The 23787-nt window shown below is 34.7% G+C and overlaps 1 protein-coding gene and 1 long non-coding RNA gene across 3 annotated transcripts in view; one reads left to right on the top strand and one right to left on the bottom strand.

Moving 5' to 3' along the window:
- Nucleotides 1–670: 670 nt before the first annotated feature.
- LOC146533165 (uncharacterized) lies at nucleotides 671–11733 on the bottom strand. Of its 2 annotated transcripts, none has more exons than XM_085196379.1 (15): nucleotides 11408–11733; nucleotides 8901–9085; nucleotides 8288–8463; nucleotides 7454–7988; nucleotides 6927–7074; nucleotides 6646–6787; nucleotides 6397–6505; nucleotides 6062–6141; nucleotides 5432–5529; nucleotides 4733–4841; nucleotides 4050–4447; nucleotides 3264–3401; nucleotides 2576–2666; nucleotides 2077–2182; nucleotides 671–1821 (listed from the first exon to the last, which is right to left on the bottom strand). In XM_085196379.1, the coding sequence occupies exons 1-15, from the start codon at nucleotides 11493–11495 to the stop codon at nucleotides 1681–1683; spliced, it is 2544 nt and encodes an 847-aa protein (XP_085052505.1). In that variant the 5' UTR covers nucleotides 11496–11733; the 3' UTR covers nucleotides 671–1680. The 2 variants fall into 2 exon arrangements, with proteins under 2 accessions (XP_085052505.1, XP_085052503.1); XM_085196377.1 differs by having other exon boundaries at nucleotides 6646–6790.
- Nucleotides 11734–12029: 296 nt separating this feature from the next.
- The window catches only part of LOC146533166 (uncharacterized), a 55269-nt gene continuing 43511 nt past the window's right edge, over nucleotides 12030–23787 (top strand). The window contains exons 1-2 of the long non-coding RNA XR_014878651.1: nucleotides 12030–12376; nucleotides 17440–17604. This is a non-coding gene — a long non-coding RNA (uncharacterized LOC146533166). The remainder of the gene's footprint in view (nucleotides 12377–17439; nucleotides 17605–23787) is intronic.

The following is a 23787-nucleotide window of genomic DNA, read 5'->3' on the forward strand; positions in this document are numbered from 1 at the left end:
ATACTGTAAGATTTAAAAGTTTCTTTGGTAATTTGATTAATGCGCAAATCTTAGGAAGTAGATATCAGTCCGAAACGAGAAAATTATTTTGTATACGATATTTTATGTACCAAGAAAATCTATATACTAGCGACCCGTTTGCGACTTTGTTCGCTTCAAAATGATATAAGTTTATTATGAACCAATTGAAATAAAACAAATACTAATTATTATTGAGGGAAGTTCACAAAAACAATAGTGAAAGCCGTATTTATGTCAGTTACGCCGTTTCTGAGATTAACGTGAGTGCACAGACGCATAAACAGACAATTTTTTTTAGTTTTGTTTCTACTGTATAGAAACATACTCTCAATAATAAATTTTATTATGTATCTGCCATGTAGAGACAGTGATGAGGTACAATTTTCTTGTATGTATAAATTACTTTTGTACCTTGATTTTTTAATTTTTTTCTACGTAATTTTTGTCGATGTAATCCACTGTCGTCCACAATCTACGGCCAGACTTATCCCCGCACTTAGAATATGTTACGTGTTCACAACGAGTATTTTCTTTTTGTATTCGTTTTTGGAGACGAGTGAATGTGCAAGTGACAGATAGCAAAACATTTTTGTTTACAATAATTTATTAAAAACATTCAAAACATGGTTTCAAGGAAAATTACAAGTAGGTATCTACTTATTATACTAATATAAAATTGGCATCACGTAAAATTGTAACTTATGCTAGTGATTCAAGATTATAAACTATAAATTAGCTTAATTTAACAATAATTCATAAAAAACAGTGTCAACAGAAATATAAATATTACAAATAAATAAATGCTAAAAACTTTATAATAAATGTACTTACTTAAAAATTAGAAATATCTTTAAAATAACAAATATAAATTTCACCGAAACAGACTATTTTAGTATGGTAATGGACACCTTTTCTACGCTCATGGTAAGTAATTGTTAAATTAAATTCATAAACTAGAGACAAAATGATTATTAGTCAGCTTGTAAATACTACATATACAACCATAATTTATGTAACATAAAACGTCACAAATACTAATTGATATATCTATATTTTTAATGGATGGGCCTAATATAAAAGATATAAACAGAATTAACAAGTACCTACATCTTATAAAGTAGGTATTAATAATATCATAATAGTGATTAAAAATTATGTTACTCTACATAATATATCTATACCATTTTGTTTGTGTGTTTGAAGTGATACAACACTCCTCTTTTTAAATAGATTGACATAATTATTGAGTCATCAGTAAGTGAATGGTTGTACCCATTGACAGCGCTCGTAAACATTCAAAAACTTGAAAATGTGTAAATTCGCCACCAGGTAACATTTACATATTCGAATTCCATAATTTGAACACATTAAACTGTTATTAAAGTATAGGTACAGTATAAATTTATTTATGACAATTCTAAGGTCGTCAACAGAAGAAACATGGCTAAATTACATTGACTAAATGTTTTTCAATTAAATACAATTACAATATGTACAGTACGGTACAAGTCGTGCCTTACTTATAAATGTTAAGTATTTTAAGTTTTCAGGTTAAATGACATATTCTTAGTAGGTATCAATGATTCCTCATATTGACGGGCTCCTTATGTTTTAAAATTTGTAGGTCTTTACCTTCCACGCCTTTTAATTTTTTTAATTTCAAATATTTTTAGTAGCATTATCCCTTACTCGCTGTATTTCAGTTTTGATGGCAGAGATAAGGGGTAGGGCGGGGTCGGTGACCTCCAGGCGACCTTGCGCTGTTATCAGTGTAGGGTTCACTGTGGGGTGAGGTAGAGACTGCAATCATACAATAAAATAATTTTAAAATTAATTTGAGTGAAATAAGAATACAATGAAACCATTGTATTCTTATTGGTATGTGTTTACAAAAAGGTTGTAGGTTTTATCCATACTAAGAGTAATAACATAGTTTTCGTTACTTTCTCATTCTCTCGACGCGTCCAAACTATCTACACCTTTTTCTTCATTTCTACTGTGACACGACACATATGAGAAGCACCCAAATGTAATAAGGAGAGAGAGAGGTCTTACAGGTGCGGGCGCGCTCCAGGCGGGCGCCGGCGGCGCATGGGCGTGAGGGGCGCGCGCTGTGCGCGGACGCGGGCGCAGTGTTGGGTCACTTATGGAACTATCTTGTCTGTAACGACATTATAAAAGTCAATGCCAATATCTGAATAATCACTATATAAAATGAGTACCAAATATGATTTTAAATGTTATTTATAAATTGAACTTCGAAAACGCTGAGCGCTATATGCTCTGTTGTGACGTCAATACGTCATGTAATCAAATGAATTGATATTGTCCTGAAAGTAATAACCTATGCATAAAGGTGGCGACAATCAGTTGAGATTTAACAAGTTAATTCAGTCATATCATGGCCTCTATTGCTTCATCTACTTATGAGTATCTAACATCCTCCACCCCTTTTTAAATTCGGCCCTTATGTAAAATAACAATATATCTACTTTAAACATATATGTAAATTATTATGTTACTAGTTCTAATAATAATTAAAATACAGACTTACACAGAGACCACGTGCGCGGGTCCCGCAGACCGCCCACGCACGCGCACGTTCTCGTTACGAGCTTGTGTCACACCACTCACACCTTCAATGTCTGACAATCAAATTTAAACTGAAGCTAAACGAATTAAACCTTAATACCTTAAACCTTATAACAAAAGACAAAATGACTTTAAGATTTGTGAATTTGTTTACAAATGTTAAAGGCCAGCGGGCAGCGGTGAAACACGGTCGGACTCCTAACACAATGGTTTTAGATTCGATTTAGTCTAGTCAAAAAAAATAATTATTTTCATTTTTACATTTCTAGTTGATAAAGTGCTGCGTCGAATTATGCCATTCAACACTGTGACGAAAAATCGACTAAAAGTGGGGACGGAGTGTCTTAACACTTAGTTCCCTCTGCCTATCGCATCGCATATTTCGCATATAGCAAATATGCGAAATTGAGCCTGAAACTAAAAAAAAAATTATAGTCTCTTTTCTGACTAAGATTAGTTATATTTGCCTACAATTTTAATAAATAATTTCAATTGTATAAAAACAAAAAATAAACACGATAAAAAAGGTTAATATTTTTTTCATAAAACACGGAGGAATCAATGCATAAAAAAAGATAGAACTTCCTCCATTTTGAAGTTGGTAAAAAATATACAAATATTAGTAAAATTAAGTACAACACCTCGCATACCATAAGTGTCTTTAACAGTCTCCTGTGATGTAGTCGTAGTGTTTGTAGAACCGAAGAGAGTGAAGGCGTCGTCCATTAGCTCATTAAACCTTCTCCGCATACGAGAGGACTCTTTACTCGTCACGGGAGACTGAGACACTGGAAATGTATTGTAAAAATATGTATTTGTGTAGGTATTTAAGTGTCTTTGTAAGTCCCCGAGACCAGTGGTTGTAAGTGGCACTACTCTTGAGGTTGTGCAAGAATATTTACACTTTGGCCAAACTGCCATGATGTACGGCGCCGAAACGTGGACACTCAACATAGGGCTGGTCTAGACACTGAAGGTTGTGATGCGAAGGAAGCGATGGACCGCGCCAGAGAATCAAAGTCACCGATATTGCGTCCATACGTCCGACAGGACTGGAGACGCCCGTCAGCACGATGGACAGATGACTTAAAGAAGGTGGCTAGCATAGGATGGATGCGAGAAGCCCAAGATCGGGATAGTTGGCGCTTGATGAGGGAGGCCTAAGTTCAGCAGTGAACGAAGACAAGCACAAATTGCTTTATTCTATTTTCCATTATTTCGCGTGTATTTATTTAATTGCGCATAAATAGAATACTATAAAAAACTCCAATCACATTCCCATAGCATATAGTGGTCGACGAGTCGTAGTCGACCTGAAGTCAGGCATTTTGGACTCTGGACTCTTCTAAATTGCTCACTGGGAAGAGAATAATCAAAAGTAAGAAAAATGCTAAAACTTCAGGATGGCCACGACTCGTCGGCCGTACTGCACTGACCGTCACGCACGCGCTGGCAATGCAGGTCCCACACGCGCGGGCCCAGCACGCCAGGGTCGCGCGCCGCGCTGCCGCCTCGCACCAGCTGTGACGACATCTGCCTGCGCACGACCCTGTCCTCGTCCCTCTCACTCCCGCACGCGCCTCTGTCCCTGTCCCTCTCACTACCGTCCGTAGTTCTATTCCCGCCTCGCTCACTCCTAGTCGCCGTACTGTCTCCGTCGCGCTCACTCCTCCCGGTGCCTCTATTGCCATTTCTCTTATTATTGTCACTATGTTTGTCTCGCTCACGCTTGGTTTCCGTTATGTTTCTGTCTCGCTCCCGCGGGGACTCCTCATCGAGATGTCGAACGGACACTGGTTCTAGGATTCGAGAGAGTGGTTCTACTGTGTTGCCTCTGTAGAAAAAGAAGTGTTATTATACTAGTTACTATTAGGTACATGAAAAATAATAAGATTACACATTATTAACTACTTATTATATTTTTATACTAACGACTCTCAACACGCAATGCGTCGAAAATTCGGCAATGCATCCGGATCCGGAAGCAAGTATTTTCAGTATTAGGTTCTGCCTACCCTGCTAAATGCAGAATAATAAAGCTGAAAAGTAAACTAATATCTATTTCAGTGTATACATGACATACATAGGTACCTAGGAAAGATATTATAGAAATACATACCTAGGAAACGTATTAATGGAGGGCATAGACAGATACGAAGTGGGAGAAGGTCTGCCGCTGTCCGAGCTGTCGAGGCCCGCTGCCTCCAGCAAACTGTCTGTTGTTCCTACTGCAAATGTATAATATAATGTTTAAAGTATTTCGGTCATCATTAAAGAGAAACCAGCAGAAACACATACACACTTTTTATATCGAAATTGAAAAATAAACATCTATGGTAAAAATTAGTCCTGAACCCCGATGCATGACAGGATGACGGGCGCTGACCGTGACTACAGTGGGAGAAACTAATAAAAGAACAATTTGTGCTACTCATCAGCAAATAGCGATAATAGTTTCGTAATTAATTTAGTACATTTTTTCTTAGTAACCGCTGCAAAATTTGTTTCTTTTTTGTATTTATGTATAAATGTTTTAACACTGTAGCATGATTGTAATGTCTCAATAAAGAGGCCATTATTATTATTATTAAGTAATTTAGTAGGTAATTTAACCGTTCCGTTTTACCTGCGTATTCTGTTTTGCCTTCTGTTCCACTACCTGCGGCCACAACTACCTAGGATGATTAGAATAGGTCTTGTGTCATACACGCCCATAGGCGGCATGAACAGGGGAGCCGGGTGGTCCCTGCCTACCCCAGGGTAATCTGATGCCTAACCCAAAACTAGTAGGTACTGTATACAAGTATAATATTTATACCTCGTGTTTTCTGCGGCATTCTAAAGGCGTGAGATTTCTTTTGCCTCTTGCGGAGCGCCGCCGCCACCTCCGATATGCCCGACGATGACGTCGATGATCTGTTTATAAGTTATAACGTGTCGCTATTAAGACTCTTACAGCCGCAGTGAACTGTCGACTTGAAAGGTTTTTACAGCGCCACCAGCTGTGAAAGTTCCCAGAATTGCTTGCCTTTTAAAAGGAAATCAGCGATCGGAGGGGGGATAATCCCTGCTAATAATAGAGGTCTTTGTGAGGTAGAAATAGAACGCTATAAGAGAGCTACAAGAGACGCTGCAAGAGCGTTGAAGAAGCGGGCATGGGTGAGGAGTGCGGTTACACGTTTCTTCAATGAGGGAATTTGGATGGAAATCTCAGCGCTCGTAGTTGCGCTTGGCTAAGCTTTTGTACAGTTCCTTTATCAACTCTAAGCTCGTCGATCTCCTTCTTTTCTCTTTAATAAACAAACTCGTGTTATTACTTGCATTGTCTTTTTCATTTCTGTTTTTCTATATATGAATTTAAAATATCTTCAAGCATTAAAATAAAATAAAAAAAAAACTACTTATTCATTAATTAATGTTGAAAATGGAGATAGTTTTAAAAACTCACTCCGAAGCACTCCCCGCTCTGTATACAGGCAACAACACGCTGCTGGGCCTCGTCCTGCTCGGCGACACCACGCTCACCAACTAAAATTACAAATATTACAGTTTACATACATAAAATCTGTAATATCCCAGCACGGTCGACAAGTCGTGGCAGCCTGAAGCTAGCTGTGGTGGCAGATGATTCAGTTTTTTTTAATTCAAGACAAACGCAGATTTGATTTTAGCACTTTTCTTTCTTTTGATTATTTATGTTTTAGTAGAGTAAATAATTTCAAAAGTACAGAATGCCGATCTCCGAAAAAAAAATAATGTAAATATTTTAGTGACTATCGATACCTTAGCGTCTTTATCGTCGTTTATCTGCTTCATCTGGCTCCGCTGCACCTCACGCATCAGGTCATGTCTGTACGCGCGGAGCGATGCTGCTGACTTTAAAGACTTCTTTCTAAACATAAAAAAATAAAATATATTCTAAATAAATAAAAATTAAAAATATTTATGTATCAAAAAATATATAAATCAAACTTAAAAGAAAGAAATACATATGCAATCTGTATTACTGTAACCTAACAGATTTTTACTTACCGATGAGCCACACAAAGTAGTACTATAACCACAAGTAACAATAACACTGCGATAGTAGATCCTATAGCGAGTGCCCATAGTTCAGTGCCTTGTACGGTGGCGGTGGGTGCGCCTTCGAGTCCCGCCGCCGCCTTGAGGTACGCTGCTGGGTAGGGCATGTTAACTAGCTTTTATAATTATATTATTAATATCTATAATAAATCTTAATTTTTTTGTTTATAATTTAATGATATTATGTTTATAATGTATTTAATAAGTAACACAACAATATAATGACTCACGCTCCGCCTTAGTGGTGACCACAGCGTTAAGCTCCGTGGCCACCTCGGCATCCCGCACTAGGCGCATGTCACGCGCCGCGACGGCCGCAGGCACAGCGCGCCCGCCTACTAGGACTACGTACACTATGTGGATTTTGCCTTCTGTTGACTGGAATTAGATATTTTTTATTAAATATAAAAAAATTGACATACAAAAGAATATTGGAAATTATAATAAAGATCTAGCTTTTTGCCGTTCAATATTAACTAGGCGCAAGAAAAATTATTTTGGTTTCACACATGTAGAGCATGTTGTGCATTAACAAGTTACAGTAGCGTAAATCCACACTTATAGGCTATCTCTCTATAATAAATAAAATATTTTTGAAAAAATAAAATATTTTTGAATATATTTTTTAAATAGATAATTTTCTTTGCTGTTGGCAAAAACGACGACAAACAATTTTTTTCTAAAATCTAGCATCATATAACAATCAAAAATATATCAAAACAATAAACTTTGTAATAAGTATACTGTATATAACAACCTCTGTAATATTCTGTATATACACTTGCACCGGCGGCTGTTGTTCAGGCTTGATTATTTCTCTTTTAAACAACACAGTACCATTACTTCCATCTGTTTCAATTTCTAAAGGTAAATCTATCATATCTTCCTTGTTATCTTCCATATCTTCAAATTCTTCTATGCTCCTTTTTCTTACTTCCACAGTCGGCGCTACTAATATCCAAGAGTTACGACTTAAATGAGAGGGTTGTATAGCTCTGGAAGTCTTTATCTCATCAAGAGATATTACTTCTACATAATTCAAATGATCTGTTTTATTTATATTCGATAACATTGTTTTATTATTACTATTTACTAAAGTATTAACAGATAAATCATCTAAACTTATCATGGAGCTTTGTATATTATACTTTTGAGGTGTTTGGGCAGTGTGAGGATCGACTTGATGGTTTAAATTACTGTCATTATTTATGATAAATGAATGTACTTCGTGTTTCTTTCTTGTAGTTGGAGCGTCTAACGATTTGATGATACCTAGATGTCTTTCTTGCTGTCTGAAAATGAAATCATTTTTCAAATCAGACATTTATTTGTATTAGGACTTTTAACGTGTCCCTACTTGTAAATAGTCAAACGATAAGTTATGGAATATATAGAAAAATTTTGATTTGATCTAATTAGACAAATAAATGAGCCGTTGTAATACAAATACTCCTTTAAATTGATGATAGAAAATTTACCTTATCGAAATTACCACAATGTAACCCAAGATTAAAAAAGCCACGGGATCGCTAGTTCATATCATCAAAATAGTAATACAAACAATTTTTTTAACTAATAATTAAGAACTTACCTTAAAAACGCCTTCTGATACAACCTAGCCAGTCTCAGTTGTAAGCTATCCGGCGTGGAGCCCTGTATGACGGTAAGTAGCCAGTAGCGCCTGTCCTCGGGGATCTCGGGTTCTAAGCTGTCTGGTGTTACGTCACAATTGAGTACACATTGACCACTGGATTTGTCTGTTACTGCCTGTGAAATTAGAGTTGTATCTATTAATTACTTACTTATCTAGAAATTTAACTTTCTAGTTCAATAGTTTTTTTTTTGCTTCACGCTGTAAAGTAAAATTCCCCAACTCAACTCAATACCGCGTTTTGTCTTGTTCCTAGACGAGTAAATGAAAATAATTCAATCCCTGCTTTTGAGTCGAACCCAAAACCGTCATGTTTACAGTCAAACGCTAAACCTTTGTGCTACGATGGTCTCAAAAGCCTTACTGCCCTACTGGAGTACAACTACTGATACAGGATAATGTTTACATTGTTTATTAATATATTGTAAATTTAAGCTCAAAAACGAATATTTTTTGAAACAGTATTTTTTCAATAATTTTCAGTAGGTACTTTCGTTTTCCGCGTAGATATTGTATATAGTTGCAAAAGCAGTTTAAATTATATATTATGCACCTGTGGTGGATATGAATCCAAATACACTGTAGCGAGTACAGTAGTAGTGCGCACAATAGGAGTGCTCGGAGATATCACTGGTGTAGCTATATCCGGCGGAGGAGGCCCATCCCCTGACCCTGTCCAGAAGAAATCTTCTAGGCGAGGTGTTTTTGAGTGCTGGTCTGGAGAAACCAGCATGTACACTGAAAGTAGTTGTACATATTGACTTATTATTATGTTAAGAGAACCATTAAAAGGTTTAGAGGTCCTAATTGTAGTTATTTTAATTATAAGGTCATCGCCATCAAGATAATTTAATTTCTCTATTTAAAATTTAATTTTATTTATTTTTAACATTTTTATTTAAAAAACTACTAATATACCTAAATAAGTATAAGGTAAAATTGTATTACAGAAATGGATATTTTTAAATATTTAAGAATATGAGTAGGTCAATTTATATAGTATAAAGCTTTCTAAATTTGCGATACAAATAGCAAAATTTAAAATATAATTTAATACCACCAACACTACGGAATTCGAATATAAAGTTAGTATTGGGGTAAGTCAAGGCCCTAGTACCTAATATGTAAATATCGCCGTCCCCACGTCTTAAGTACGTAATATATTTAAAGTTACTCCTGATTCGCAAAAGCTGGAATAGGGAAAAGGGGAAGGTTAATAAAACGACAAGACTGTAAACAACAGGGAATCGCGTGATCTCCCGAATAATGGGGCCTACGGCTTATTGGCCTGGCTGTAGCTACTAGCTACTGTGGCTATCATGCTATAAGCGATAGCGGGTAGTAAAGTTAATAACTATGTTTTTCATTAAATAGACAAAAATTAGATTTTTAGGATAAAATATATTGTTTACATCAAAAATTATATTATATATTTGTTAACTGTATTTATCATTCTAATATAAGACGCCTTCTATATGTTTTACATTCTTAAAATAAGTTTTAATATTCAAGCAGCGCGTAAGATTTAAATAAAATGAAAAAAATATATTTGCTTATTTCCTCGAGAGGGAATCGAACCCTCAACCGTCGTTTTTACAGACCATACGCTTTGCCTTAGTGTCACGATAAAGCTATATCAAATCGTTATATTCTTATGATTTATTCCACGTTATTAGGAAGTAACACCGGCACCAGGCCGTACCATCCAATAAAGTTTTCTGAAAAGAAAACGCATTTCCCTTTGTAAATGTATCTAACATTTTGGTTACATGATTGCGTTTATTACAAAAATCTCGTTATTGATAACTAAGGGATGAAGTAGGTGTATTATTTTTTGTTCACATTTAAGAATACAATATATTTATTCTTACTTATATAATCTTACTTATGCTCCAAAGTAGCTTAGATTGACTTTTAGTAATCAAAAAGTAAGGAGAGTTATAAAATCGCCTCTATTACTATATTCAGAATAATTTACATTCGATTTAGTATAATTACATATAGCTAAAACATAGGTACAATAAATAATAATCCTACAAAACGTTTAAAATGGTTGCACATGTTTTCTTTTTATGTTAAACTTAACACTAAACATGCGGTTGCTCTAAGGACTTTTACTGCTCACAATAAAAAAAAATTAAACATGAAATATGGACTTATGTCCATGTATCTAGTTCATAGGACATCTCTAATTATTCGAACATTTATTATTGTTAGAAACGAGTTTGTAGGTTATATCCTGTCCGTAACCGTGTTCCACACAATCGTATAAACGTGCATATAAAAGGTTTAATTTGTTCGTTACATGCGGGTACTCGGCGGCCTTTTGTTATGGAGCGGATGGATGACAACGCATCGACGCACGCGCAGCCAACCGACACGAGATATATTTTAAATTGTTTTTTTTTTAGATTTATTTATCTTTCGCATATAACTGGATAGGCAGGGAGAAATCTTTTAAATACACTCCTCTCTCCTATTTACAACACAATTTTTATGATGAAACTCAACGTCGTCCTTTCACGCCACGATTGCATTTTTTGTGGCACACTTAGCCTTGTTACCAGATCGATGAAATGAAAATATTAAATATTTAATTCTCCCCAGCGGGAATCGAATCTGTCACGTTTACAGTAGCTTTTACCCCTTTGTTGATAACTTGTTTAATATTACTATACGTACGTAATATTACTATACGTGGGCATCGTGGTGCACTACCTGAATGCTACCTGGATACGTGTGAGCTTGATCCCGAAATTATATTTAAATAATTTAATTTTCCGCTATAGAAAGTATTTTATAAATGCTAGTAAGTGCATAAAATCTGCACAATCTATTATGTTGTTGTCTATTTGTGTTGAAAATAAGAACAAAAATATTTTTACAATGACTTGTTTAATAAGGTATAAGCTACTATGCCAGAATTTAATTAACGAATAGTCGGTGAGAATCTTTATCCAGTGATTTCATAATACTTTTTTTTTTAATATATTTTTAATTCTTATAACTAATCTACTTAATACTGATATACGAGTAATATAAATATATTTTGTTACTTACTTTTCTCATCGTCTTCGTATTCGTTTCCCGATGTAAGTGATAATAATAAGAAAGCTACATTTATAAAAAGCATGTACATAAAGATCATCCTAATAAACTATTATTATAATAGAATAATTAATTTATCATGATATTTTACTAACGTAAATATGAAATTTAGTAAATAATACTGGATACTTAAAACCTGTTTAAGTATATAGCAAACATTATTAAATCGCCACAGATTTGAACGTTTACTTTATTTAAGTACATTTCTAAATACACGACACGAATAATTTTGATGAACGCTACTGTGCATTTCAAGTGTTAATATGTTGCTAAGCAACTAAATTGAATAACCCGCGCATATGGTGTACATATGACATTGACAAATACAGTTCCGTTTTACAATAGTCAATCAAAAGGTTATTTCGCATCATCGAATTAAATGAAATACAAAAAAATATGTAATTAAGCAAATATATAATATGTATAATTATTATACTGCAAAATTTATTTAAAATATATCTATATTTATGAAATATAAAAAAAATGCTAGTATAAATATATTTACAGTGCTGCTAGTCTCAAATAGGTAGTATTAAATTACGAAAGCAGCTAGCAACACTGTCATCCACCGTTGCTCCGCCATTCGTGAATAGCAGCGCCATTCGTGTGAGTTCGTCGCTTCCGTCCGACGGATCTTGCGACGTGTACGGGTGTGTGCGAAAGTATGAAGTGAAATCGTACTTTATAGTGTGTGAAATGTTTAGTGTAAGTTTTTACTGTGCAGTAAAACAAAAATGAGTGCGAACGGATAATATTAATATTTCTTAAAACGTCACCAAAACTTAGTACTAATTGTAGTACACGTAACATTTTGTATGAACGGTTTCAAAATGGCTGTGTTTTGAAGGACCCTTTGTCCGCTTTCGTGTGCTTGTCCAGCATGATAGTGGAATCGTACAGACAGAAGTTTATCTTTGAAAGGTGAGATATGTCGCTATTTATAATACTGACGATGTAAGTCGAATGGAAAATTACTGGTTCTCACCGAATTGCGGCGTCGTTTATTGCTTTCTATAAAAGCGTTATCATACCGCTCACTGACTACGTGTGAGTTTCTAATAACATTGAGTCTGTTTGTTTCTAATACGCTTGTACAATTTACTTTTTAGATATTTTGACGAATTTTTGTCCTTCCATTCTTACCTAAAACCTGTTCGTTAATACTTTTATATTATCTTAAGGTTATGCCAATCATATGTTTACAAAACGACATATGACATTGATAAATAGACACATAAAAATAAGATATCTTATAAGACATTGTAAAATGAACTTATAAAGTAATTAAATAAATAACATTTCCGTTTCGATTTTTTTATATGATTAATTTGTATAAATTTTATTTTCATACTTAGCATTATTTTTTTAACGTTATTATTAAAAAATATTGGTTATTATATTATTGGTAGCAATAATAGTTATGTATTTGTTTTCTGATATTATTCATTACTTTACAAACCAAAAAATATTAATCCTTTTTTTAATAATCACTGCAATTACTGTACTTTATTTACTTTTACTTTGATATTTAATAACTTAACCAGATAAACTGGATCTTATTGGCCTTTTTCTTGTTACTTCTTAACCTTTTTGGTAAAGGTTAATGTGACTAAAAGATTATATTGAGAAACTACTTGCTGAGATATTTTTTTCATATTGTTATAAACATATAATATTAAATAAAACCTATCTGAGTATTTTGCTAGTTGCAAAATAATAAGTCAATTGTAACTAAATTGATGATTTATTTTTTTTTAACTGTTACTTTTACATTCTCTATGGTATTCTGTTTTATTGATACATAGAATATTCCTGTTTGAGGCAGTATGGTACTATTATGTGGGATACAGCATGAAGCTAAAAAACATATTTCCATGAAAGTAAACCTTTATTTAATCTACTTTTGCTTTTGGACTGTAGTTTAGTGAGAATATTATTGAGGCATGCTGTAGTCTATCCAATATCATGTTGATTGTTTCAATGTAACCCACTGTACCTGCATTTAAAGATACCATGGGCACTTTGGAACATATCATAGCTATACTATAGTACTATTTCATCATGGGGGAACGAAGCAGAACTGCAGATATATTCAAACTCAAATTTTTATGTAATTTTCCAAGTAAATTTCTTATTAAAACCTTTAAATTCAATTTGATTTTGATTCAGTCTCTTGACTCAATATATATGAAACAAAATAACTAAAACAAGAGTCTCTTTATGAGGTTGTGCTAAATCGAACCTCGGTCGATCGTGAAATGTCGCACCGTTACTTATCTGTGTCCGCGACAACGCGTAACGGCTCTCGGCATTGTGTGCAACGCACGCACGACGACGATGTCATAATTACTTGTGTTTTGTAAAAGATACTTCAGGAAGGAGACATTTTTGCGATGTCATTTGTGTTTCGAACAGTATCGTTTATTCTATTGTTGCCAACATATCTGTGACAAATAGTAGGCTTTCTAAACTGAAAAAAGTACTTAGCATTCCATGGAACATGTATGTAAGGTGGAGGAGCTTACAAAGAGTACTTTACTCTTTGTTTTCTTACTCTCTGCATTCTATGGGATTCAACTTCATATTAAACTTTGAGTCTAAACTCTCTTTTGTTTTTATAGTGTAATTTGCAGATACCTATTTTGCAACGTGTTATGTTTATTTGTAGCAAAACTTAGAAATTACGAACAACTTTAGCGTTTGCAAGCTCTTTATAATATATAAGTACAGCAAGTAAGTTGTGCAAGTTGGTAAAGTGGAAACAAAGGCAGCCTTCTAAGCCTATAGTAATAATAAACACCACTTTAATGTTCTTCATTAACATGACAATATAGAATTGTAGAGTTACAATCTTTATAATACGGCTAGAACTACGATAAAAGTATAAAATGTTTATATTTCTAAAGCTCAATTTGCAGCTTGCATGGTTTTATCCAAAAACGTACAATACGAGTTAATGTTTGTCTAATACCCTGTGCCGTGAAATACGAGTTTAAAATACTAAAATATTAAAATATTTCGCTGTAAATTACAAACATTAGAAATATGGTGGAATATGTAGAAAATATTGCATAAATCATTAATTTTAGTTATTTTAAATTTTAATACTTTTAATTATAAAATAATGCTTTAAAATTGTATTATTCTATTCCGTATACGTAAGAAGGCATTGTTTGTTCTATCTAAAGTATCGGTTCAGTGTCTCTCGCCAGCACTATCCATATAAAATGGAATAGAAAGTCTGATAGGCGCAATGATAACACCCATTAGGTGAACGCTCGAAGAACATCTTCAAGTAAAGATTTCAATATATTATGTATGTGTATATATTATGTATTTTACTTTTCTTTCATACTTAAAGTATAATCTTTTTTTATATCGTACTTACCTTGTCTTGCTGCTCTGTAGCTTTCTAGATGTCTCTATCTTAAAATTGATTAAAATTACGTTAAAGAATGCTGTTACATTCGAAGTACTTTAGAAACATATGTTTATTTGGTTAATAAATTTGTTTTTAGTCAAATCTAATGGGAGCAGCTATAATCTTGCAACTTTATTATTACGAGCATAATAATACCTATATGAAAATTTCAACTAATCTACTCAAACCGAATCTCGCCCGACGGGCAGCCCTTTAGGCCACCACATATCGAGTCTACGGTATGTGATCGATATTTAACGTGAACGCGGCGTGAAAGTACCAGCTTTCGTGTATTGTTTGTCAGATAATAGTGGTGCCGACTTGATTGAAAGGTCTATTACATTATATGACTGTTTCACAAGATACGATACACAATACTGCCTGCGAGTCGTGGTCACCGTGAAGTTAGAAGTTAGGTGGAGAAGGCTGGGCATCCTCTTTTTACTTCTTCCCCAGTGAACAAAGAGCAGAAGTTCAGAAAACCTAACTTGACTTGGCCACGACCCGCCGACCGTACTGTACATACATTCTAAAGCGAAAAGAGAGCGGCGGCGCCAGTAACCGCTCAAGGCGTTATAGGTTTTTTTGATAATTATATTAAGTTGTAAAAAATAAAACCGGATATTCGTATTTAAGTAATCAATTTTAAGTTCTCTACACTTAATTTTTTACTGGCTACCGTGCAGTGTGTTTAAATGGCTTTTCGGGAATTAGATTATTATAAAATACAGTATGTTTTGATGAGCGGAAACTTCACTACCGTTTTACGTGAGAATATTTACCATATTAATTAAATTATAATTATAATTCCTCTCTCTCTCTTTCTTGACTCCAAAATATGGTATTTTATAAAGTAACCAAAAACTTTATCCGAATACCCCAAATTAATTCAAGAGCAGATGCATCCTCAGACAAAATTTTACTTAAAAGTAACTAAGGCCGTCTTGTTCATTTACTTTATATTGTGCGATTCTGTAAAGTTTTATTTTAGTACATAACTTTGACTTTTATTAAACGTACTTTTATAATCTTATCTCTTTAGCATTATTGCCAATTATACTGATTACATATAATTGGGTAGGCGTTACTAATTAGATATTTTCACTAGAAGTTAATTTAGGATACAAAAATAATTTTATATTATATTCTATAAATAGGTCTGACTCTCTAAAGAGAGTCGTCTTACTAAACTCAATAAAATAAATGGTTTATTTAAAAAGAATGCAATAAATTATACCTTTTATCTTGTTCTAATAGACGATTAACCTACTGTTACTATTAAGACATTACTAAAATAAAGTAAGCCACTTTTAAGTGCGTAATCACTATTTTTTTTATTTAGCTTCACGCTACATATTGTTATACATCCCGCACCTTGCAAAGGGAATCTGGTAACCTAGTGTTCGTTCTCACTAAAACACTTCCGTTTCGCCGAAATTCTGGAGGTATTGCGTGTTGAGTGGCAGAACTCAACGCAGCGCTTACCCTCATTACCAGACATGGAAAAAAAAATGTCGTATGCTTGCAACGAACGGACGAACCCAGAAACTATCCACTTCCACCTTTGCCCCTGCGGCACGGCGGGCCTCAAATAATCACAAAATTCATTATTTATTATCCACCTAAAGTACCTAATACATATTTATACGAACTGGCAGTTACCGGCTCTGGTATTTAGTAGAGTCCCTCGCTACCTACGCTTAGTATAGTATGAGTGAAACCGTACAAGTCTGTCCGGCTCGATTTTATTTTAATAAGCGGATTTCACATTCGAGTTAAGTTGGTTAAAGCCCGTCGATTTTTCTAGTCGAATCGAGTTTCAATATTCAGATTGTATGACTCCGCTCAGATTTCTTCAATGTTTTCGATCGAAAATCTTACTAAGTTTGTTTTGTTATTCATGGAGTTAAATAAATCAGCAAGTTTTTCTGCATTATTTCGTAAATCTGTGACAATTTTCTTGTATAAAAGACATTCGTTTTATTTTTACATTATTTATTCATATTAATTTTAATGAAACCTATTTAGTATTATATTATACAATGTTTATACCTATCGTGCCGTGGCCTCCTTACGAGGGATTCAGGGTACGGTGACATGCTTCAAATAATAGTGGCTCTTAGCGAATGAAAACTCGATTTTATGACGCTTTCAGCTAAATTACATCGCTCGACTTACCTTAAAATATTAGACCTGATCAATGTCTTTACACCTTGTTAATTTTGGGCGTGGATAATTTATTACTTTAGTATAGAAAACGTTGCTAGGAGGTTTATCGTAAATCATGATATTTGATACGTTTCATTTTGTTTTTGTGTTCTAATTGAAAATCTTTTTGTGTGTAGCGGCGGTGCCCAGTGGTGTAAATGGGTTCAAATCCCATTTGAAGCAATGAATTATTTGATATAATCATTTCCTTGCTCTTTACACAAGGAGTTGAAGTCCGCCACTTAACTCGAAATAGCTTAAAAAATATGTGGAAAGTGGGGAATGAAGTTTCTTAACACTAGTGTGCCTGTAGTATACCTATTCAAACTAAAATATGACATTTCCTCCGAAACAGGGAATGCATGTCATGTACCCGGAGCACACCCACCACATCCACATTACACACCACCAGCCCGAACCCCAGCCGGCCGAGTCGCCGGCGCTGCCAGCCGAGATACGTCGCGTGGTGAGACTACTTGGAAACGCACAAGACACGCTATTGGACTTCAGTTATTTTAAGGTACCTTATACTTGTATCTAGATTTTTTTAGTTAAGTTAAAAATGTTTATTTAATATAAGAAATGGAATGGGTCGTCAATATCTAGGTTCTCTCGGCCTACCCTGATGTGCAGCAAAAAACATGAGGCTGCTATATAAAGTCAAAATTGGAAAAAGTATACCTGATGATGATGTACGAAGAAAACCATAAATATTACTTTATAACTAAACAAATATGTGATCATGTTATAAGAGACCATTTATAAATACATCTACAACAAAACACTGAGTATATTGAGATAGTATTTATTTGTTTGATTATGTAATTTGAAGATAAGGGTTGTTTTGCAGTTGTTATTTTTAGGCAACAATTTAACGATAAAACATATTTATCAAATGTTATGCTCTTTAAGTATCTAATCAATATAAAATAATAAGAACATGCGCAATATTATTAATCGGATCATAACATAATAAAAGTACGTAGGTAGATATATTTTATATAACACAGAACGTAGGCTTGTTATACAAGCAAATGTTAAATTTTAGTAGGTACGTCGAAACTACATACGAGTATCTGGAACGCGTACAAAATACAATAACTGCAAATTGTATGCAGCCAAACGACAATTTGCAACCGCGTGTGCAGATGTTCCTGCAAAAAACCGACCAGCACAAAAGACAGCATCCGCGACAACTGCTGTATGGAATTGACGCCTCCGTACGAATTAACCAGATGGTATACTAAAGTGAAAATTCCTTGGCAATTTTGATAGAGGCCATTCGAGGCGCAGGGGCATAAAGTGTGACTGTAAACGCGACTGGTAGTGGGTTCGATCCTCACTTGAAAAAATTATATAATTATTTATCCACTCAATCGCAATGCCTCTAGAATTCGGCGGAAAGTGAAGAATGGAGTGTCTTAACACTAAGTTCCCTCTGCCTATCCTGCTGTTTGCTACTTGCTTGCCTATACCGCGTGAAGCTAGTTTAATTTGAATTTTTAGCTTACTATTTATATGTAGGTAAAGTTGCATAATCAACAGCGCAATATATCACGTTGATAAATGATTGATACGTAAATCCCATTATCTTTGCGACTGTTTGTTTTGCCGGTAATTAATTTAGAATGGGTGCGTGATACACTCGTCACCGTTGATAATAATATTAGCTCAATACTATGTGAACGAAGAGAACAACAGTCTTCGTTGTATGCAGAAAAGATAAATGAAATACAAAAAGGAAATGTATAGTTGGTATAGCTTAAATATAGGCTTTTCTGCAGCTCTAAATAATTGAACATTTTTATATAGCCTTGGTTGTTTTAGGCACATTTTGGCGAAATTCGTAGACTTTTTGGCAGGAACTATTTAAGATAGCATGCAACTTATCTCGGAGAGTACCTACCGCAGATATCGTGAACAGTTTTGTACTACTGATTACAATGTGTAAAAATGTGTTTTTATGGGCCACCAGGAAATGGTTAGAAATGTGGCCTGCATTTTGATAACCAACTAGAATATTTTTTTATAACTCTACCTACTACAATAAAATAATAATAAACAAATCTTTTTGTTATAATATTTTTTACTTTTCCTTTAGTTATATTCTTTTTGTTACTTTTTAAAATATATTCGTCAATATATTGATAAATAACAATCTGTTATTCTTATAGCAATAAAAAAATGAAATTAAACAAATTTTCCTTTAAATTAATAAGGACGCACTCCACACCTTAAATGTACGTTATATATATTTTAAGCAATACTAGTCATCATCATCGATAATTTTTCAGTCACCTCTTCGTTGGCAAAGGCCTGCACATCTGTCGTGAGATGGTCTTTACCGTTAACTAACATCTGGGGCAATTTTGAAAGTAACTCGGCGTCTTGTTACGCACCAACCGAAATTGGATTGCAAACCTTTATTGTGTTAAACTGGTCGCTATTTGATACTTTCAGTCTATTCTACAGTTTCAGTCGGTACCTAACTATATCTAATGTTTACTTCATATAATTTATTCTGTTACAAATTGTTTTAGTATGTTGTAATACATTTTACTTATAGTGTATTAATCGAATTACTGAATTTTAGTAGGTGTAAGTAAGCACCTAATGGTGTTATGACTGATATAATAAACGTCAAAACGCAAAATATTCATGAGTTTTATTAACATTGGCGATTAAATAAAAAAATGTATTTAGTTGTGGCGTTTAATCCAAAGAGAAGAGGAACTTTGGGCTCCTTGTAGATTGGTACAACAAGATGTAGGAGATGTGCGGAGCGTGAAGATGTGGTAGGTATTTAGTCGATACACCTTTGTGCTGTATTGTACTGTACTGTATGTGTTTCATCAGATTGCATTATGTATTCAGGGTTTTGTGAAACATCACGCCGCGGGTCACGCTTCCTAACACATTTTGAGATGGAAAATATAATCGGTGTTTGCGTAACGAGATGTCGGGGCACGTGGCGCAGAGGCCGGGCCTCGTGACGGGATAACGTGACTGTCGGGAATATATTACCTACTGAGCGCGGGCAAATATTGTTTTTCTTTTTCAAATCTATCACACCGAGGTCGCCCGCTCGCGTCTCGTGGCAAACAAATGTGCTCCGTTCGTAACTAAATATTCGGACGTTTTAAAAACACGAGGAAAAATTTTTATAATTTCATTGGCTGTTTTTTACTGATCCTCGACGGCGCAGTTTTGTGAAATAAATTTCTTTTTCATCCAGTAAATAGTTAGGTGTTATTCAAAATTATAGCAAGAAATTCGTGAATAACAAGTTTATAGCCCTCGATCTAAATTCAGCTTTACGGCCATCAACATTAGGCGTAATTTGTTGGATGCGAGGCCATGACGCAACACCATTTGTTTACGCCCGGTAAAGTGGCTACGTGCATATCATGAGCGGCCGGCACGACGTTGCCAAGTCGCTCTTGAGCCAAATTTGGCGCGGCGATGGTTAGCGAGACCGAAGTAACCGCTTTTTGCGAGGGTTTCGTTACCAATCCTGTTTTTTATTATGTCAACATTCGGTGCTGCTGCAGCGAGGTGATCGTGCAACACCAACATTTTGAAACCTGTAAAAATTATTTCAAGACGTTTAGTTCGTTTTATTATTACTATACATTTGTGTTGGTTGGCTTGAAGCACTGCAATAACGTACAGTACGTTCGTTCCTTTCCTTAATTACTCGTATTCTCTTATAGCGCTTTGTGCCATGTTGCGGAAAATTGCACAAAAAGTCTGTCGCCGAAGCATTGTGTGGAACTCACTCAAGGATATTTCACCCGGACATGGCTTGTGATCGACGCCGACAATTACGCTGTTCGTCTCGTGTTTCCGCGCCGGCCTCTTGTACGATTGAATTAAGCGGAATTGTACCGAAACTGTTCGCGGTCTACGAATGTAAATTGTCTCACAATATTCGAACGGTTTCCTGGTCTTACACTGTCTTACTTTATAACGTCGAGACTTTAAAATGACGTTAACGTTTTAGCCAAATTGGCGTTGTCATTTACCTAAATTTACAAGTTGGTAATGCCTTTAATTGCAAAATGTTCTTGGAAGTTTAATTCTTGAAATTTTGTTTAGGTATATTTATGTTTATATTTCGATACTTATTACTTAACGTATTGTTTTACGTTTTAGCGCTCGTGGAATTTTCACCCTACATCCACGAATATTAGGGCCATAATAGCATCCACTGGCAAGTATTTAGCGGTGTAGTATGTATGTAAGTATGTATGTATGTTTTGCATTACATGCAGCGAAGATTTCGTGATGTGATGCGATGGGCAAATTGGCAGGCGGACCATGCAGGTCACTCACCCTGGTACCCCCGTTCTCCCCTCCCCGTCCCCCGCTCCCCGCCGGCGTTACGTAACCGCGCTGTTGCCATACTGACACTGCCAAACTCCTCGATGATTATTCGCGCCTGGTACTCGCCTTTACGGTGTGCGCTCCGTTGCCGTACTTGATGCCATGGCTTGTAAATGCTCTTACGCATCTTTCGGATGAGTCCAAAAGCAAATTAAGACGATGCGTTTTGTAATTTTGGAAATATTTTTCACTATAATTAACACATTTTCTATTTAACAAAAAAATTGTTAATATTGAATGAAAATTACATATTTGATAAAAAAAAGTTGTAATAAAAATACCCATCTTTACCCGTACCCAAGAAGGCACATACTATGTGCAACAAACCGTTCGTACGATAACGTTCTGGACGTTATCGTCGTAATTAAATGGTATGCATTTTATACATACGCGCATACTGCCAAGTAAAGAATGCTAGAACGATGGAATTTTTTTAATGCAATTGTCCTATAGGTGTAGAGCACCGACAGTCACGTTACCATTGTTTATTCTTAGATAAAATACGGCGCACTATTATAATAGGGGCGGTGGTTTTGCTTATAAAAGTTATTATAGGAAAATACGACTGACTAATCATGTGAGGCCAGTGATTGTAAACGCAACAGGTTGTGGGGTCGATTACCACTCGAGAAAATTATATATTTAATTTTTTTTTCAGACAAAAGCGCGGCGTTGAGTTCCGCCTCAGTTCTCTCTGCCTATTTTGCAATTTGCAGGCTAATAATTTATGACGTCATTTCATACTAACATTTTTTTGTTTATTAGTTTTACAAATGTTCTTTTTACTTTTACCATAAAATATTTTTTCCATCCATTTGGACGTGTTATCAAAAGTAAAAGACATTATTTCCTTCTTGTAAACACGAAAACATTGGAATTTTATTAAATCGAAACTTGAAAGGCATATTTTGACCAAGCACAAGTTATCTGTGGGCATTAGAGACTATTGAACTCATGTAGTGGGAGCATAAGTAAATTGTACCTAATATGTACCACATTATAATAGGTTCCTAATCTATATATATAAAAGGACTTGTCCTCACTGACTGAGGTAAGACGCACGCACAGCCGTAACCGCTGTGTGTAGAAACGTAAAATTTGGACAGATATTTGCTTTTGTAATCTGGACATCCACTAAGAAGGGATTTTGAAAAACTTTAACCCTATAGGGGTGAAATAGGGGTTGAAAGTTTGTATGGAAAAAAAATTAAATCGGCACCGATTGTTATAAAATTTGAAATTTAGATTTTTAAAAGTATTTAATTGAATACGTATTTCATAGTTTTCTAGAATTCTCCCTCTAAGTATGCAAATAAGGGGTTGAAAGTTTGTATGGAAAAATCATTAAATTGCCACCGATTTTTATAAAATTTGAAATTTAGACTCTTAAAAATATTTCATTGAACACATCTTTCGTGGTTTCTTGGAATTCAGCCCTAAATACGCAAGCGAAGCTGCGCGCGTCCGCTAGTAATAAATATTTCTGAATCTATGAAGAACGTATGTTGAGATATACTCCTATTTATTTATTTTTACTTATTCCAATAATTCCAAATGTTTTACTAACTTATATTTTGTCAGCTTAAATCTAGTTTTATTTTATTCGTTAATTGGTTGTTTACTCGACTTTACTTGAAACCTGATAAAAATAAAAATGCCTATGATTATATTTTATAAAGAAAATACTTTCAAATACGTGTATATGTACATTGTACATACATATGTACCTACAAGCTATACATATAGCAAAACCAGTTCTAAGTTGAAGCAATTTTTTTCCTCTGATGCTGCAAGTAATTTATTTGCTCACGTGCTTAATATTATATTTGGCCGTGAATTATTTTATATGAAGATGACAAATCTTATTGTTGCCTTTTTATTTCACATATTTTTCTAATTATCTTAAAAATCATATAAAAATATTCCTACAACAGAACTTTATGTAACCTGCCAAGCAGAAAAACGGTTCAGCCATCAAGTTTTGGCAACACGATGACGCCGTCAGCTAACCTATCCATTTCCTGTCATGTAGATTAGCGGTCGTCAACTTTCACATTGCCTTTGGGATAATATATCTCGTCTGTGTTACTTTCACATCGCTTATATTGTTGTTTGTTAGGTACCTCCTCTCCCAGGGCGTACACTCATTTATTTCACTGATCCCACAATAGAGCATGTAACGCTAATCGCTCTTGATGGAAGAGAACGTGTCGACCAGATATCGAGGTTGTGTCTTCGTGTTGTACGTGTCGTCTGGTTTTGTATTCTATGTATGTACGTGCGTCTGTCTTTCCTCCTCATGTCTTTGTTATAAATA

The sequence above is a fragment of the Heliconius melpomene genome, chromosome 13, assembly GCF_056956725.1.
Source record: "Heliconius melpomene rosina isolate 202511_hmr_F chromosome 13, ASM5695672v1, whole genome shotgun sequence".
NCBI classification, from domain to species: domain Eukaryota; kingdom Metazoa; phylum Arthropoda; class Insecta; order Lepidoptera; family Nymphalidae; genus Heliconius; species Heliconius melpomene.

Excerpts from the sequence above, each read along its gene's own strand:
- LOC146533165 (XM_085196377.1), bottom strand. The coding sequence starts at position 11,495 with ATGATCTTTATGTACATGCTTTTTATAAATGTAGCTTTCTTATTATTA. Across the intron at positions 6,791-6,926 it reads GGTCACCACTAAGGCGGAGC|CAGCGTACCTCAAGGCGGCG; the intron begins GTGAGTCATTAT and ends TGCCCTACCCAG. Across the intron at positions 2,183-2,575 it reads CCCGCGCACGTGGTCTCTGT|ACAAGATAGTTCCATAAGTG; the intron begins GTAAGTCTGTAT and ends ATGTCGTTACAG.